At 33.2% G+C, this 17,944-nt stretch overlaps 1 protein-coding gene across 1 annotated transcript; it reads right to left on the bottom strand.

Moving 5' to 3' along the window:
- Positions 1-14,218: 14,218 nt before the first annotated feature.
- Positions 14,219-16,881, bottom strand: LOC149483392 (uncharacterized). Its single transcript, XM_089702426.1, has 4 exons — positions 16,327-16,881; positions 15,942-16,074; positions 14,896-15,001; positions 14,219-14,722 (listed from the first exon to the last, which is right to left on the bottom strand). Exons 1-4 carry the CDS (start codon positions 16,374-16,376, stop codon positions 14,379-14,381), a joined length of 633 nt encoding a protein of 210 aa, XP_089558552.1. The 5' UTR covers positions 16,377-16,881; the 3' UTR covers positions 14,219-14,378.
- Between the last annotated feature and the right edge of the window lie 1,063 nt (positions 16,882-17,944).

Below are 17,944 nucleotides of genomic sequence, written 5' to 3'. Positions count from 1 at the left end.
TACAATATCCTTGCTGGAGTACCACAGGGATCACTACTCGGACCAGTTTTGTACACCCTATACACATCCGATATTCCAAGAAACTCAGATGTAGTAGTTGCGACGTTTGCAGACGACACAGCGTTACTTGCATCACACAAATGTCCGATGCAAGCATCCCAAAATCTACAAAAGGCACTGAATGAAATAGAATCCTGGATGAAAAAATGGAAAATTACTGCCAGTGTCACTAAATCAGTACACGTGACCTTTACTCTTCGCAAAGATAACTGTGCTCCTGTAAAACTAAACGGTACTCAACTTCCCCACTGTGATACTGTCAAGTACTTGGGCATGCATCTAGATCGTCGACTTACCTGGAAAGAACACATTAAAAAAAAAGGGACGAAATAAATTTAAAATACAGAGGACTCCACTGGCTTCTAGGTCGAAACTCAAAACTGTCCATGAACAACAAACTCCTCATTTATAAAACAGTCCTTAAACCAATATGGACATACGGACTGCAACTTTGGGGTGCAAGCTGTAACTCTAATATAATGATAATGCAACGAGTTCAAAACTATATTCTCAAGCAATTATCAGGTGCTCCCTGGTTCATCAGAACAGAAGAGGTCCACACTTTCTTGAACATACCAACCATCAAAGAGGAAATATGTACGCAACATCTTTCATACAAAGTGCGATTGGGAAAACATCCAAACCCTCTTGCTACAAAACTGCTTGAACCTGAAAACGTGCGTCGTCTCAAAAAGCGACGAGACATTTTTGACTAGTCAACACTGCCGGCTACCAAGCCCGATAAAATAAAGGGTGGACTCCAATGGGAGCAGCATCCTTCCTGCCATACGCGCCTTCAACATATCCGCTTATAGTCTAGCGACTGATCGCAGATATAATAATAAAAAAAAAATAAAAAAAAAAAAAAAAAAAAGTGATGTTATGAGGACCGAATATGTAGCCGCCTCAACTTACGGAAACGAGAGTAACCTGCGTTGTCTGTTAGTTATTGTATAGTCGAATTTAACGTTACATGGAAATTGGAATCTAAATATATTATGTATACTTATATTAAATCTGTACATGAAATATATTTCCTAAATAACTATCACGGGGTGATTAGGGATCGACACTGATGCCAACGAAGCAAACAGTAAAATTTTTGTCCGTCTGTCTGTCCGTATAACCGTTATAGAAACAAAAACTACTCGACGGATTTAAACGAAACTTGGTACAATTATTTTACATATTCCTGAGCAGAGCAGTAAAATTAGAGTTAAAGCTACACAGAAATCATATTGTATGAAAGAAATGTTCTCCTTATTATATAAAAAATATCTCCCGATATCATAAATGTATCTTTTATGGTTGACTCACAATAACACGTGTAACTTCCGATAGCTTAGGAGTTCGAAGCTTTCTGATTATATTTGTCTATAACACTCTCAGTCCGTTTCAACTCAATTTTTATTTCCATGCATCAGTGCCACCTAAAAAATCTTTATCTCGAAAATCGAGCAAAGCTAAGCTCAAGAATTGTTAGAGGTAAGAGGCTTACTATAGGCCGAAAACAACATGTGTTATGCCGAGAACCTGAAACCGCTTCACAACGAGAATTGCGGCTCACAGCTGACCGCGAACGGCATGTACTATCCCGTGAGACCGAAACCTTCACTGAGAGGGTATAATGTCTCACAGCTGATCACGGCCGTCATATTTTATCTCGAGAATCTGAAACTTTTACTCAATATGAAGACCGTTTGACAAATGATAGGGTGCACCATAATATTATTCGATCTCTTGAAGATGAACATGAGCATAAGCAATGACTAGAGTAAGGACGCGAATATTACAATTAATAATTGAGACAAAAACGATTAATAAGTTTGTTTAATGAAAGATTAAGAATTGAAACTATTCGGTCTCTGGAAACGGACGAATAGCGAGAGGCCCCTCTTACTGCAGACAGATTTCGACATAGTCTTAATGACTTAGATTAGAGGTAAACATAGAAGATCAATCTACGAATTCGGTGGTGGGGTCCGACAAATATAAAAGTGGGTTTGCTTATAACCTCACAATTGATTACAGATCATCTTCTGTATAGGCGATATTAACGTAGTATGTTATTTTTGTAATGCTTTAAAGTGGAGTAAGGACAATTTTAGAACATGTTTCATCAGGTTAATTCGTATGTATGCAGTTTTAAATCGACATTTCCTCAAGATGGTGAATGGTGATATTAATATAAAATTGTTATAAATGCCGATAGACGGACGTCTATCGGCACTCAGGAACTTCCTGGGCGTGTTATAACGCCCAGGCCACAGTATTACAATTTTTTCTACAGCAGAGCGACGAATGTATTTTCGCATAGCAACGGAGGGGAACTCGCGGGGGGTCAAGTGACGCGGGCCACGTACCATTAACATGCTTAGTTTGTGGTACCGAGCGCGAAAGAAAGTCATCGTGTTTTTGTTTTGTTACTATGTAAACTAACGTAATTTAATACTTAGGTACAATATATTCTATAACAGTGCGCTCAAACTGTTAATCTACACTTAATTTAGATTATTATTTGAAATACTAAGTAATGTAGAATTTAAATCACATTCATTCATGTTTTCCTCAGATTTTCGATTTCCTCCGATTTTAAGATTTTCTTATCAGTGTTCAATTTTAATTTAGTTAAATTTTATAAGAGACAATTAAGAACATTCAAAAATAAAGTGTCACGTATTTTTTTAAACGACGAATGACAAAAAACGACGTAATCGCGGACGAAGTCGCGGGCAACAGCTAGTATTCGATAAAACTGAAAGCCTGCAATATGCTCACCAGTAGGTGTTTTTATTTAATACGTTTGCGTAAATTTCTAATTAAAAAAAATATAAAAAATACTATAGTAATATTTGTTGGTATTCAGTTGCAGCTAAATAAGGTTTCCAATTAGATTCATTTTACGGGCTTGTTTTTATTTGGTTTCCAGAATGTAATTTTATATTTTAAAACTAACCACGTTCAAATATTAGTAAACGTAAACCATGGAAACATTAAAAAGAGACGAGGACATTTTTCAAAGGACCATAAAATCTATATTTCTTGAAACTAATTCATTCACGTGTAGGTCGACAAGTTAAAGGTAAATATGGAATTGCTCTCCATTCCTCTGATACGTTCAGATTAAAATATTTTCAAGAAAATTTTATACAAGCAATATTAAATAACCTAGATTGAAGTGAAATTACATCCACTGACCTTTTATGTATTCCGCAGACCTGTATTCACTGCAATACTGGACATTGAAAATATTTTTAAGATGAAATTGTATTAAACAGATAAGCAATAACTAAAATGTATATTCTAAATAATATTTTCATTTTGTTGGAGTTGAAATTTTATTAGATAAAGTTTTTGATTTGAAATTAGTTTCGGTGAGTTTTGTTGGAATTAAATATCATTGTTTATGAAATATTCATTGAGAGGTATTATTTTATCACGTGAAACAATATTTGAGTTTACTTTTGAATTATAAATAAATCAGAATAAGGGTTTTCGTGTCATCGACAGTTTGTTTGATCTTAATTTGATTTTGAGTAATATCAATTACCCATTAAATAGATTATTTAAATATTATTGATGAAAGAGAACCCTAAAGTCCTTAATCAAATTCCCAATGTGTTTCATTTTCTTTAATTTAACTCTTAATATATTTAGGTACATAATATTGAGTGAACACAATTTAATATATCCTTGATTTTAAACGATTAGGGCCGATTTTTCAATGCTTGGATAAAACTTATTCGTCGAATCCATACTAATCTATACTAATATTATAAATGCGAAAGTAACTCTGTCTGTCTGTCTGTTACTCAATCACGCCTAAACTACTGAACCAATTTGCATGAAATTTGGTATGGAGATATTTTGATACCCGAGAAAGGACGTAGGCTACCTTTTATTGCGAAATATGTACCACGGGCGAAGCCGGGGCGGACCTCTAGTAATGTATAAAACTACCATTTTAAAAACGTATTAACGTGACATTTTAATATTATCGTGTAATAATTTATTGGACGGATAAGTTTTATGCAAGCATTGAAAAATCGGCCCTATGTTATCAGGAAGTATATTAATTGTAATTTTAGTTCTATGCTCTAAAATATGGCAATACCAATCAATCTAAAGCCCCAACAAATCAGCAACGCAACGCGAAAGATATGAACCGTCTGCTTTTATGATCTAAAAAATAAAACCGGCCAAGTGCGAGTCGGGCTCGCGCACAAAGGGTTCCGTAGCAGCAAATATAATAAATTACAGTTAAATCAACCTATCTCAAAAACTATAAGAGATACTTTGATCAAACCAAAAATCGTTGAAAGAGTTAATTAGCATGCATCACCTCTATTTTTTTTAGAATTTTATACCCCGTAGTTATAAAAATAGAGGGGGGGGGACATACTTTTTACGACTTTGAGAGCTGATATCTCAAAAACCGTTCACTTTAAGAAAAATGTTTTTTAGAAAACTTTATATCATTTTAAAAGACCTTTCCATTGATACCCCACACGGGTATGTACATCGAAAAAAAAAATTTCATCCCTCAGTTACATGTATGGGGGGCCCCACCCCCAATTCTTTTTTTTACTATTTAGTGTCATATTTTTGTAGCGGTTCATACAACACATATTCCCATCAAATTTCATCACTGTAGTACTTATAGTTTCCGAGTAAATCGGCTGTGACAGACGGACAGACGGACAGACGGACAGACGGACATGACGAAACTATAAGGGTTCCGTTTTTGCCATTTTGGCTACGGAACCCTAAAAAAAACGAGCAACTAAATCGTTTTACGTAGCAGTTACAAACAACTACGATAGCCGAATACAGTGTAAATATTTGCAGAGAATATACGCCGAGTTCCAAATTGTTTGGCTTGACGCTATGAAAATTGTGAATGTGAAATTTTCGCCAAATAAGTTGAACGTTGTCTCTGCGACGCTCGAGTTTACCGCAGACGTGAACAGACAACTTCCTGGACTGAAAACGCTACCTATATTTCACCGACTTTTCACAATTTTGAATTTGTTACTGATTCGGGGATCTGGATTAATGGTAGTGAATTTTGTTGGTACTTGTTTTTTGGCGGGTGGAAAATCCAAGAATTTGTTGTTTATCTTGTTATCGTTGAATTATCTTGGAAATAGTTCACATAGATTTGACAATATCATATAAAATATAATGCACAAAAAGACAGCTCTATATTAAAAATTTTGAATGCTATATAGACTTAACTCGTAATGTCGATATAAAATTATTTTATTACACCTACTTAAAACACTTATTTGTACGAGAAAATATAATAGTCTAACAATAAGAAATCAATGGGCAGACTAATAAATTCTGAGACGCAAACATTGTAATTTATTATGGAGAAAAACTCCTTATATCACGCCACTGTCAACATGCAATCCAACCATTTATAATGCTCTACACACTTTAAAAAAAACTAGAAATTATGTGGTTTTAGTTTAAAAAATCATAGACTTTCGAGTATAGTTTTTAATATGTAATAATAGCAGAACAAAGAAAGTATACTCTTGTGGTGATATTTATTACAATTTACAAAGTACTGGTATGTTACTGTATTTATAACTATTATTTGATAAAAATATAGACAAATTATTGTCGTATCAGCTGATAGACCGGGAGATACTGACACAAAATTTCGAGTCATTTGTAACAAGGATGGCGGTTCTACAGGGGTCTTAGTACGCAATGACAAAAAGAAAAATGATGGTGTGAACGCTGGTACCGGTGTCTTAGTCGCGTGGGCGTTTGTCGAACTCGTCGGAAAAATAGCGAAAGTCAAACGATTTGTAACACAAAAATTTTAGAATTTACCGATAGCCCATAAAAAAGTAGTAGGCGGTAGTGTCATGCCATACTTTTCCGGTGTGACTTACAGCCCGCCATACCGACGCGAATGTGTTGATTTAAATAAAACAATCATTCAACCATTTGTACCAGGCTAACTTTTGCACAGGTAACTATCGTCGTGCAGCCATTTACGAAAATCGCCATGCCATACTTTTCGGACGATTCCAAATGGTCGCCATACCGCTGAAAATCTGCAAAAATTTTTTATTTCGCCAAACTTTTTGTACCAGTATTGCATTTGGATTTTTGGAGAGTATTTGATAAAATGTGACCATTATTATATTTGCCATACTTCTAGTAGGGGGAAAAAGTGCTGTTATACTTGAAAACTTAATTTATTATTAATTTATATAAGTGAGGATTTCCAACACTTAGATCTTTGAAATTTTGTATTTATATTTGTTGATCCTCAAACTTACAGGAAAAATAAGTGCCATACTGTTACAAATCGTTTGACTTTCGCTATTTTCCGACGAGTTCGACTAACGTCCACGCGACTAAGCCGCCGGTACCAGCGTTCACGCCATCGTTTTTCTTTTTGTCATTGCGTACTAAGACCCCTGTAGAACCGCCATCCTGTTACAAATGACTCGAAATTTTGTGTCAGTATCTCCCGGTCTATGACTATTATTGAGGATTCCTATATGCGACCTTTATTTGCCATCTTGTGACAAATATATCATCAATTAATATCCACATATTTGCATTAATCAATTCCATTTAAATCATCCATAACAACCGTTTAATTTATTTGGTATGTGTCAGAAAATTGAAGCCAAACACGAAAAATCACAAGCAATTTTCACAAATCCCTACACGTATTGTGAAAATTCACGACGCGCGGGCTTTATAAACATCCGTAATTTATACGTTATGATACATGCAATGTTTATCACATTACTTGTAAACCATTCGAAAGAGTTATTTAATTGTAAATAACTAGCTTTCAGCCGCGGCTTCGGCCGCGTAGTCAAAGGAAAACGTATAGTTCCCGTTCTCGTGTGATTTTCGGGATAAAACCTATCCTGTTGCGATCATTTTTCGTTCGTTTTTTATTTGTTCGACTCCTGTTCCGTGAGCCCAAAAAAGGTTTGTGATTAACATAAGGGATCAAGTATGTCACTTCTTTAACCTTTTCTTATTCGCATGAGTCCAAACTTCTTCCTGTAGGCTAAAACATCATTCAATTAGTCATTTAAAAATAGTTTAGTAGCCTAAAATAATTCACAAAAAATTCATAACGTTAAGTTACATGAACTTAAATCTAGCCTGTACTTACCAGGTTAAGGAAAACACGCTGGTTAACATTGTTATTTTTGTTATTTAACGTCGTATATTACTGATGCCTAAAATATTTTTTAAAAATCCCCATGGCACTGACTGCTCTACATGTATAGTTCTTTAGCAAACATTAAAACAAATAATACTACTACGTTTTTATTGTTGCCTTTCTATTAATTCACATCTTTCTCTTGGTTGCCTGTAAGACATGGTTCTGTAGCCATAAGGTCGCGTATTGTGAAATTTGTGTGTATTTTATTGTATGTTATTTCTTTTAAAAAGCCCGCTCAATACTCTATATAGGCTATTGGGTAATTGTAACAAGTGATTAATTACATTGCAGGCACACCTGCACGCGATACATGTAATATCCCGCCATCAATTTATGATCAAGACTGAAATAGCTCCTGTAAGCATTGTGTGATGTAATGTGGCAGCTAATTGAATTTGTTAATTCTGCTATTATGCTGTTAGATCGTTATTTAATCTGTAGGAGTAAGCAATGATGTAATGGATTTTAGTAATAGGTTATCTGTAAAGGGTTCATAGATTAGTATCAGTTTGTAATATCTTTTTAGTAGTTTTCCTATGTTTGAACAATTTTATACAGATGCATCGTTGTAAAAGCTCCGATAAAGGCCGCAAACTGTCTAATCTCCACACTCAATTTCCTGTAGACTGTCACGGACACAATAACAATCAGACACAACAGTTCCAAACAAACAATTGTGGGTCACGCAAATTGTCAGCTCGACCATTCAGACAAGCTCAGCAGAACTGCCTCCACGCCTGTCGTCAACAAAGCTTTGACACTGTTATGCATATTCCACTTTATCTTTATAAAATGGTGAGCCTTAACAAACCTCCGCATTGTACACATTATTAGCATCACAAAAGTATCGCCATCATTGCAGAATTTCAAAAGCAAATCAACCATTACCCACGTCCGACACCATGAATAATGGATGGCTACCCGTGGCTCAGCTTAGTGTCAATGAGATCACGCGCTGCGCCCGCCATATTGGATTATTTCTTATAAATGACAAAAATTGTTACCGATAAACCGAAGCCGGCGTCCATTCCCGATAAACTCGCTAAATCACCTTTCAGACGAAATAGGATTTTTCCGTATTCATTAACATGCCGTCTAAATTCCTCTAAATAAAATCGTATAGGTAATTATGGTAAAAAGATTTTTCGAATGTCCCGCGGCAACACAGGTAAACATCGCTCCGCATTTTCCCTTGTAATTGAATAACGACCTCCACCGGTTCGGCGGATGCTCGGAAAAATAATTCTATTATCTTCCGATCTCTTTCCGCCTCCTTTTTCCTTTCGATAAATAATTTTCGCCGTGTTTATTTTAGTTTTATAAAGTCGGAGATCGACATTTGATACTTAAATAACTAAAGCGTAAGGCACAGAAAAGCTTATAAATTAGCATAATAAAATAAAGTATAAAAGGTTTAACCGGCTTTGTTTACTTTTTCAATTTTAGTTTTAATTATGTATGAATGCCATCATTATTTCTTAGAAAACTGTATTCAAGAGAAGTTGTAAAGAAATTCTCATCTAATTACGAAGTATCTTACATTACGTTTATTTTTTTTAATTTTACATTTTATTATGAAAACTTGGGTTTCGCTGACTGAAATAAAATTGCTACCAATTAGGGAAAACAAGGTAGCCGTGCCTTCGGATTAATAACCTTAATTAACGGCTAAGGAGCTAAGGGCTCGTTAAAAGCGTCGTGAGCTGTAACGATGTCAGTAAACTGTAATCGTCCTTTTCTCCTAAAATCTATTTTCAGCTGTTTACATAGGTCTTTATGAGCTATCGATGATTTAAGGAGCTTATTTTAGTCCTTATTGTGTTTGTGTTGTCTTTCCTAAATAAACAAATTAATAGTTTCCTTGTACTGTCTTGACTGATTTATTCGGTACACGGTCCACACTTTTAATTAATTGAATTCATGTGATTGAATTTTGCTTTTGAAGGTGAAGTTGCCTCAATTTATATTGTTATTATTTGAACAAAAACATATGTATTTCTTTATATATAATAATTACCCTACATAAAACACACTACAAAACATTAGTTTTGTATCTAGGTAATTTGAATGAACTTTTAAAAACTCAATACTTGGCAATGAATTCATTTGAACCTATGGGTACTTACAAGTTAACTTTGTATGGAAAAGAATGTGACAATATCATGTATTTAAATATTACTTAAACAACTTAATTTCTTAATTAAATACGGTTCATAAAAAGTGATTACACCATGGATAAAAATCTAAAAGAAAATAAAACGTTCAACAGACCAAAAACACTAACATAATTATTAAACTAGGATCAAAGTCGTAAAAATAAATGATCATTTTATAGCGCCGATGATGTCGATTTTATGATGTGGGAAATTTAGTAGCCTGTGACGTTATAGCATTCAATATTTCCGTCACCACTTTCAATAAAATTAAAAACTGGATAAAATCTAAATTATTAATGTTACCTTAATAAATTTGCTAAAATTTTGTTTCTGATTAATTCATCTTTATATCTGGACTAGCTTCCGCCCACGACTTTGTACGTGCATCCCCGTTTTTCCCCGTTCACGCAAGAATTTCGGGAAATCCTTTCTTAGCGGATGCCTACGTCCTAGCATCTACCTGCATGCCAAATTTCAGCCCGATACGTCCAGTGGTTTGGGCTGTGCGTTGATAGATCACTATATCAGTCACCTTTGAGTTTTATATATATAGATAATTCTTCTTTACAATATTATTATATTCATTGAATACGAGTTACTATATATGTACTTAAAATTTTTAATAAGTTAAATAAGTTTCATATTACTAACATAATATGAAACTTATTTAGCGGGCTATTTTTTCCAAGAATCAAAAGCCATCTAATACCAACGACAGGGGCTAAGTTAATGTATTAATTTTTCATTGAAGCACTTAATTAGAAGAAGATTGGCCGCCTCTGCTAGATATTTATAAATCCTTGAAAAAATATGAAAAGCTTTCAGAAGTCTTATAACTTCAGATTTTATCATATCTGACGAGTCTAAGCCGCGTACCGTAAAGGTAGATTCCTAGAAAATTCGGACATGAAATAAACATAATATATTTAGATAATAATTTACAAAACCCGCGTAAAGCGCGATAGAGGTCGTTGACCTTTCATGCACTAAATTTGCAAATACTTTTGCATAGTTCAAGCGAGTTTCGGCATCGAAAAGCTAAATCCGCTGTCTGGTCTCACACAATTAATGCTGACTAACTGACAACGAACAAAGTTACACGTTTAATCCAGAAATTCCGGGCCATATAAATGAGTGTAACTGTTGCGCTAAAAGCATTTAATATTCGCGTCATAAAAATTGACATCGCGCTGTAAAGCGAACTACTAGCTTTGAGTGTTAAACGCTCACTAGCTGTTGTTGCTTCATATTATAATTTGGGATTTAACCACAGATTTAACTCATTTTATTAATAAGTTTGAAGTCTTTTCAATTTTCATTAGGTACTTACTGAAAATTTATAGCCTGTATTTGTATATAATATGTATTGACATATTAAGATACAAAAGTGTGGTAAAGTATTATACTTTTGTAGATTGATTGATAACGTGTAATTTATTGACTAAACTATAAAAAGTAAATAATCAATAGACTTAACTCAAGTACCTAGCTTATTCGCCAGAAACGCTTTTACCTGAAAATCATTTAATTTTTCATGTACAAGAATTTAAATAATCGTATACCTAAATAGAAATATAGTCACTTTTTATTACATAATATAAACAATAACTGTTTAAATGATTAGTTATTTGACTTTTCTAAGTCCTATCTACCTACTAGATATTATATACATTGATGATGAGGTATGTAAAAATTAACCAAAAACATTTTATTAATAATAATTGAGAGAATAACATCCACAAGCTTATATTACATTAATTAATAAAAGAGGAACCATTATGAGAAAATGAACGGCGCGTCATAATATTTGCTTACACATGAAATGATGGTAATGACAAATTGTTCATTAATGCGATTTCATTATTTACCGCACGCCGCCGGTTTGCCTCGTTATAGGAGGGAAGATCAGTGCCCCTAGCACGAATCACTATCGAAAAAGTATTCGTATCGTCAACGAAAGCATTTTGTATGGGAACTTGAACAGCGCCTCTGGTGTGCGTATATTGAACTAATTTTCAGAGCACGAACAAAAACATGTAATTTTCGAATCGTCATCGTATCGAATACGAAACGTAACTTAGGCGATTGTATGAAGATAGCTAGCACGAAGGCATAAATTGACGGATAGTATCGTAAGTGTCGAAAGCTGGCTTACGAGTTTCACGAATGTTTATTCACTTTAAATTTGACAGTGAGAAAACTTTCGTCGGAGTTTATTTTATGAATAAAATTATAATTTTAGTGATTGTGGTGATATATTTTGTTAGAAAATGTTTAGATTGACAAGAAGCACCCCACGACGTAGTGCATTTTACTATTATCTTGCAGCGCGATTGATTGTTGAAAGTAGAAATGAACAAAGAGAAACAAGGTGAGTGATTTTTTTAACACTATATTTTAATAAATAAACAACAAGTTATCTTTTAAATTTACTATTACATTTGCAGAGAAATCACAAGGAGAGCTTTACTCAGAAAGAATTTGGCAAATATTAATTTACAAAACCTTAGCGACACAGAATTTAAAAATAGATTTCGTCTAAGTAAGGAAGCATTTTTGTTCTTATGTCGCGAATTGAAAGAAAAATCCAGTCTAAAATCAAGTAAAAGGATCAGCCTGGAACACAAAGTAAGTGTAATAAATAAGCTACTTACGTAGGTACCTTTCATTATAATGTGTACAATAACTAATACATACTATGTGAGTATAATACACAGCTACACTACTAACTATTAACATTTTTATTTCTAGGTGCTGTGTGCTTTGTCATTTTATGCTACAGGCTCCTACCAAAGAATTGTAGGAATGGCTAAATATTTAGGCCAAACTACAGTAAGCAAATATGTGAGGGAGGTTACTGATGCTCTTGTTAACCCTTTAATATTAAATAAGTTTGTTAAATTTCCAACAACACGAGAGCAGCGAAATATTGTAAAAAACAAGTAAGTAATAATTATAAGTATGTAGTTCAATAAAACTAATTTAGTGCAGAATGTTAAACAGCAAAAGCAGGATCAACTGAATAACCACAAATATGATAGCTACCTAATACTAGAAAATTTCACTTACAATACTTTATTTACAGATTTTATACAAAATTTGGCATCCCTGGAGTAATAGGGTGCATTGATGGTTCTCATTTTCACATATTCACTCCAAAAAGAGACATGGAACATTTATTTTACTGCAGAAAGCATTTCTACTCACTGAATGTGCAAATGGTGAGATATCACTCAACTAATTTATACTAATAAAATTATAAATGTTTATTATGTTATATCAATATAATTTTTTAAATTGTAGATATGTGACAGTGAATGCAGAATTTTAAATATTAATGCCAAGTATGGAGGTGCCACCCATGACGCTTTTATTTGGGAAAACAGTCAAGCCAATAGGTACATCCAAGACTTACACCGGAATAATGAACAAGTGTGGTTTTTAGGTAACTATTTTTTTACATGTAGGTTGTTCCAATTATAAATAAAGACATAGATAATTAAGTGATAAGGTTATTGTCTGTTGTAAGATTATATAATTCAATATGCAAAAAATATTATTTCAGGGGATTCTGGATATCCACAGAGGCCTTGGTTGATGACACCAATCACAGATGCTGCTGAAGGCACTCCACAGGCAAAATATACTACCATCCATGGGAAGGCCAGAGTTGTGATCGAAAATACTTTTGGAAGACTCAAAAATAGGTGGAGATGCCTTAGTAAGGACCGCACATTACATTACACCCCTGAGAGGTGTGCTTCCATCATAATGGCATGTAGCGTTCTACACAACCTAGCATTAGATTTTATGTTGCCTGATCCTGAAGACGATATAATATATTCTTCTGGATTAGGCGTTTCAACATTTTCTTCTCTAGAAGAACCTTTTCGCGAAAGTGGTTCTTCAGATGAATTGATTCGCGGTAGAGTCATAAGAAACATGTTAGTAGATAGGATTAATCGGCTTCATAATGTAAATAATTGATTTCGGTTTTTGTGTTGAAGTCTATAATAAAGGTAGCATTGGAGAATAAAAATATAGTTTAATATGTTTGAAACAAATATAATGTTCGTTATTTACAAAATAGAATTAAGTACCTTTAAGATATCTATATATATAAAAGAAAGTCTGTATGTTCCAACACTTATAACTCGAGTTCTGCTGAACCAATTTTCATGGTTTTAGATTCGTTGGATTTGTCTCCGTCCAGAATAGAAGAATAAATCTTAAAAACAACAAAAACTAGACTAATAAATATTTTCACAAAATTTTGATTTTCGTACATGTCAATCATTAGTTGTCAATCCTGTCAAATACGGAGAATAATGTTTAACATTCATGCGTTCAAAAATGTATTATGTGTAAAATAATTAAAAAGTAAAAAGGGTGAATAAATATTGTTTGTATTTATTTTAAAATCAAATATTAAAAAGTGCAATAAAAGCAGATACATAAAAATTCCTCAAATGTTTGTGTTTACGCGTGTTTTCAGAAATTAATAAAGGAATGTCTGGCCGTCGTGGGCTCTTGATCTAATTCATTGACAGGGCGGTACAAAGTTCGCCGGGACAGCTAGTTACTTTCATAAATAGTATAGATTAAGCAAAATAAATTTAATTCTAACAAATACAAAATGTTTTCTTTTTAAGAAATTGAAGTGAATAGTGTATATTTATATAGTCTGTTAACAACCCTTATATAGATTAAGCAAAATAAATTTAATTCTAACAAATACAAAATGTTTTCTTTTTAAGAAATTGAAGTGAATAGTGTATATTTATATAGTCTGTTAACAACCCTTATATAGATTAAGCAAAATAAATTTAATTCTAACAAATACAAAATGTTTTCTTTTTAAGAAATTGAAGTGAATAGTGTATATTTATATAGTCTGTTAACAACAAAAATGAAAAACAAATACAAATAAAATGAAAAATCAGACACTATTCACTTCTTTTCTCTAAATATGAACTTAAAACCTTTAACGCCTCTCTCATAAAATCCAACCACTGAGCTTGCAACTGAAGCTCTACATCACGCTGACGAATCCTCTCTCGTTCTAATTCTTGTGCAATTCGGTCACGCTCCTTTTCATAATCCCTAGCATTCGTCTCACACTCCTTAAATACTTTTAAAACTAAATCTTCAGGCTTCTTCTTTTTTTTCGGCGGTTGCCACTGGGTTTGCACTGGACCTGGTGGTGGTGTAAGTGCTGGTGGCGGAGTAGGAGGAGGAAGAGGTGGAGCGACTGTGGGTTGACTGCTTGTTCCTGCAGTATTCCATTCATCTGGAAAAGTTGAGATTCAACAATCAACGTAAATACTATTCTGCTAGCTTTAGTTATCAGGAACTTTTTTTTTTACTTTAAGTATTTGAAGATCTTATTTTTAAATGTTTTGTTGTTACTAGTACTTAGTTATGACAAACAAAAGAGTTATAAGGTATATAAGTAAGTCCAACCTTCAGGAATTGGTGTATATTCATAAGCAGCATCATCCACAGTCAATTCGTCTACAGTTTCTGTAGCAGGTACACCTGACAAGCTAACATCCTCTCCACCAACAACCTATAAAAAATAAAAAAGTATAATTATTATTATTATTTTATTTATTAATAGAACAACAGAGGTCCACTTGTGAGTATAATTTCTTAATTACTATGTTAGTTTACATTGTTTTTATACAGTTTACATTTACATTAATTTAAATATTATCATTACTGAATATTTTACCATTTATAATTATTAGTCATTTTAGTGCATATTAGTGCTTACTTAAAATTTGTGACTAAAGGCCACCTTTACTGTTTAGTATGCCTATTGTATTTTTTTATAAAACAAAATACTACTTTAGAGTATTCATTAATGCTCATAGAAACACCAAAGTTAAGACATTGTAAACAAAGATCATAATTGCAATGCATTATGTGGCACTCAAACCCCAGCCAGTCGTCCACACAAGAATTTCAAGTGTCACAAATCACAATACTAACAAAAAACTTAAGTGGTGACCCTTTTTTACAAGGTTAGGTAGGTAAGTTGCAGACAAGTTAAACTTTTGTTCATATTCTGTCCCAATATGGAATTAAATATTCAGATAATTCGAAAATCATTAATTATTATCAGGTTATTATATTTCCCTGAGATTGCAACGATTGCTATGAAAAAAAAAGATATACTACATTACAAAGCAAAAATATCACACCTGTACAAATCCAGCTTCTTGTATAGGCATCCCAGTAGCAGCCTGCACTCCAATTAAATTTAAAACCCTGTTTTCAAGGTCTGTTAATGTCAGCTGAATCGCTGGCCCACCACCTGTACCCTGAGCAGACCTATTTATTTTCGCCCACTTTTTTTTATATTGTTCTTAAAATCACTCCAAACCTAACTAACATGAACAAGAGCAGGATGTCAGCACCAATATAATTATGCATGCATGTATTTCAAATTGTGTGAAGTATGTGTATTTCCTTAAATGTGCGTAATTAGGATATAATAGGCTTACCTTCCGCCACTTTTCCTCTGTTCGAGAATCCCCAGTGCCATCACTATTGAGCATATCAATTAACTCCTTCCATTTTTGCTGCACATAATGTCTACCACGAGGACCCCCACTGGGTTTGGATAAGTCTCCATGCCTAAAATAAATTTAACGTGAGTTAAAGGACCGTGTGCTCTAATATTTTAATAATATGTGTTAGGTACCTTTCTTTTTCAATTTTGTTTTTACAAATTACACATGACTAGCGTAATACTTTAACTTGAGTATACAAATAAACTTTAGCTCTTTTAAACTTTACAAAAATATATTCCAAAAATCCCATTGAAACACTATTAAAATCAACACAAATATGCTTATGACAATAAAATCTTAAATGTAATACACTTACTTTTCCATAAATTCTACCATAATGGTGTACTGCGGGTGGCTGGTTCTCATTGTAGAATAATAAAATAGTTCCAAACTTACAATTTAAATCACAACACAAGACACAAGCACTTCAAAACAAAGTTGGCCTTGAATGAGCTTCGAGCGTCCCGCGTCCGTCGTTCGTTTAGGAATACAGTCAAATCAAACAATGTTTTAGTAATCAGTTAAATTATTATGCCATTTATCTAACTGAATATTATTTTTTTCTGCAGTTTCTTCGTATTGCGTCATAAATTAAACAGTATTAAATTTTTAAATGCCCTAAAATCACAAAAATTTTAATTAACTAAATACTTATCCAGTTTCTGAACGAAACATTCACTCAATGGTAAGATCATTCGTTCTATTTTTCCCATCCTTGCTTACGTTAGTATGACGTCACCAACGTTATCGTATCGAGCTCTCGATACTGGTTCGAAAGTGCTTCGTGCTTCCGACTTTCGTTTTAGTCCGTTTTCGTATCGACAACTCGAAACGTTTACGATACGAAACCTACAAATATTCGTGCTAGGGGTACAGGTTATATCCATTTGATTATACTGTACGTAGATTAAACGGTTATTTCTTATTAGTATTTGCTTTAATATAACTTTTTATTTCATCTACACTTTTTTGTAATAACACATTGAATATATTACATATGAAAAATATACTTATGACATGAAATTGTGAAATGAAATGAGTTTTATAAAAGACTTGTTATTTTTCTGTATATATCTAATAACTTGTTAGTTGTATCTATGGTGATTATTCTTCATTTACTTCATTAACTTATTCTTATTTTTCACTAGACATTGATTAGAGCTCGCTAAATCATATAAAAAGTTTACCGCTTGAATAAGAGCCTTTTATCCTAAATTGTTATTTTGTTTGCAAATCAACAGAAAGCTTTAAAGCCCTGCTTCATCAAAACTTTAAATGCACAACTGTCGATTTTTCTTCAAACAAGGTAACCAAAGGAGGAGGCGTCCCGATCCGCCATTTATAAAATTATTTTTACACTAATTTAGAAATTTGGGTAATCGATAATTTTGTATCCTAAATGGTTATTTTTGCTTGCAAATTGCACAACTGTCGATATTCTTCAAACGAGGTAACCAAAGGAGGAGGCGTTGAAATTCCCGTTTCGCCAATTTTAAGTCATAACAGAATTTTGTTCATGCATTTCGATCACAGTTGCCGAAGTTAGACAATGCTACAAGTTTGTATGTCTACGATTCAGAAGTACAGACATGGTCTATTCTAACTTAGTTCAATCCGTCAGAGTTATATCGTCTTGAGAATTGTACAGTAAGACTTACTTGTAAAACGTATTGATTTATTTATGAATTTGAAAATTGTTTTAATTTGAGATCATGTTAAACGTTTTGTCACAATATCTATTCCACAAGAAGAAACATCGACTGTTGTTTAGTTTCCATCAAACAATTGATTTTGTATCTATAGCGACCGAAAAAAAGTTTTTCGATTTTTTATTTACACTATAGGTAATATACTTTGCGTATTAAATTCTATCCATCATACCAACAACAATAATTGACCTCGAACTGAATTTAGACAATATAACAAGTATTCAA

The sequence above is a fragment of the Colias philodice genome, chromosome 13 (assembly GCF_061535455.1).
Source record: "Colias philodice isolate Cphi_HAF_F1 chromosome 13, ilColPhil1 Martin Lab GWU primary, whole genome shotgun sequence".
NCBI classification, from domain to species: domain Eukaryota; kingdom Metazoa; phylum Arthropoda; class Insecta; order Lepidoptera; family Pieridae; genus Colias; species Colias philodice.
This window is presented reverse-complemented; position numbering and strand designations above follow the sequence as displayed.

Bases quoted from the DNA above. Each gene is read 5' to 3' on its own strand.
- LOC149483392 (XM_089702426.1), bottom strand. From the start codon at position 16,376: ATGAGAACCAGCCACCCGCAGTACACCATTATGGTAGAATTTATGGAA. The intron at 16,075-16,326 runs GTAAGTGTATTA...AATTTATTTTAG, and splicing joins ATGGTAGAATTTATGGAAAA to GCATGGAGACTTATCCAAAC. The intron at 14,723-14,895 runs GTTGGACTTACT...CAACTTTTCCAG, and splicing joins ATATACACCAATTCCTGAAG to ATGAATGGAATACTGCAGGA.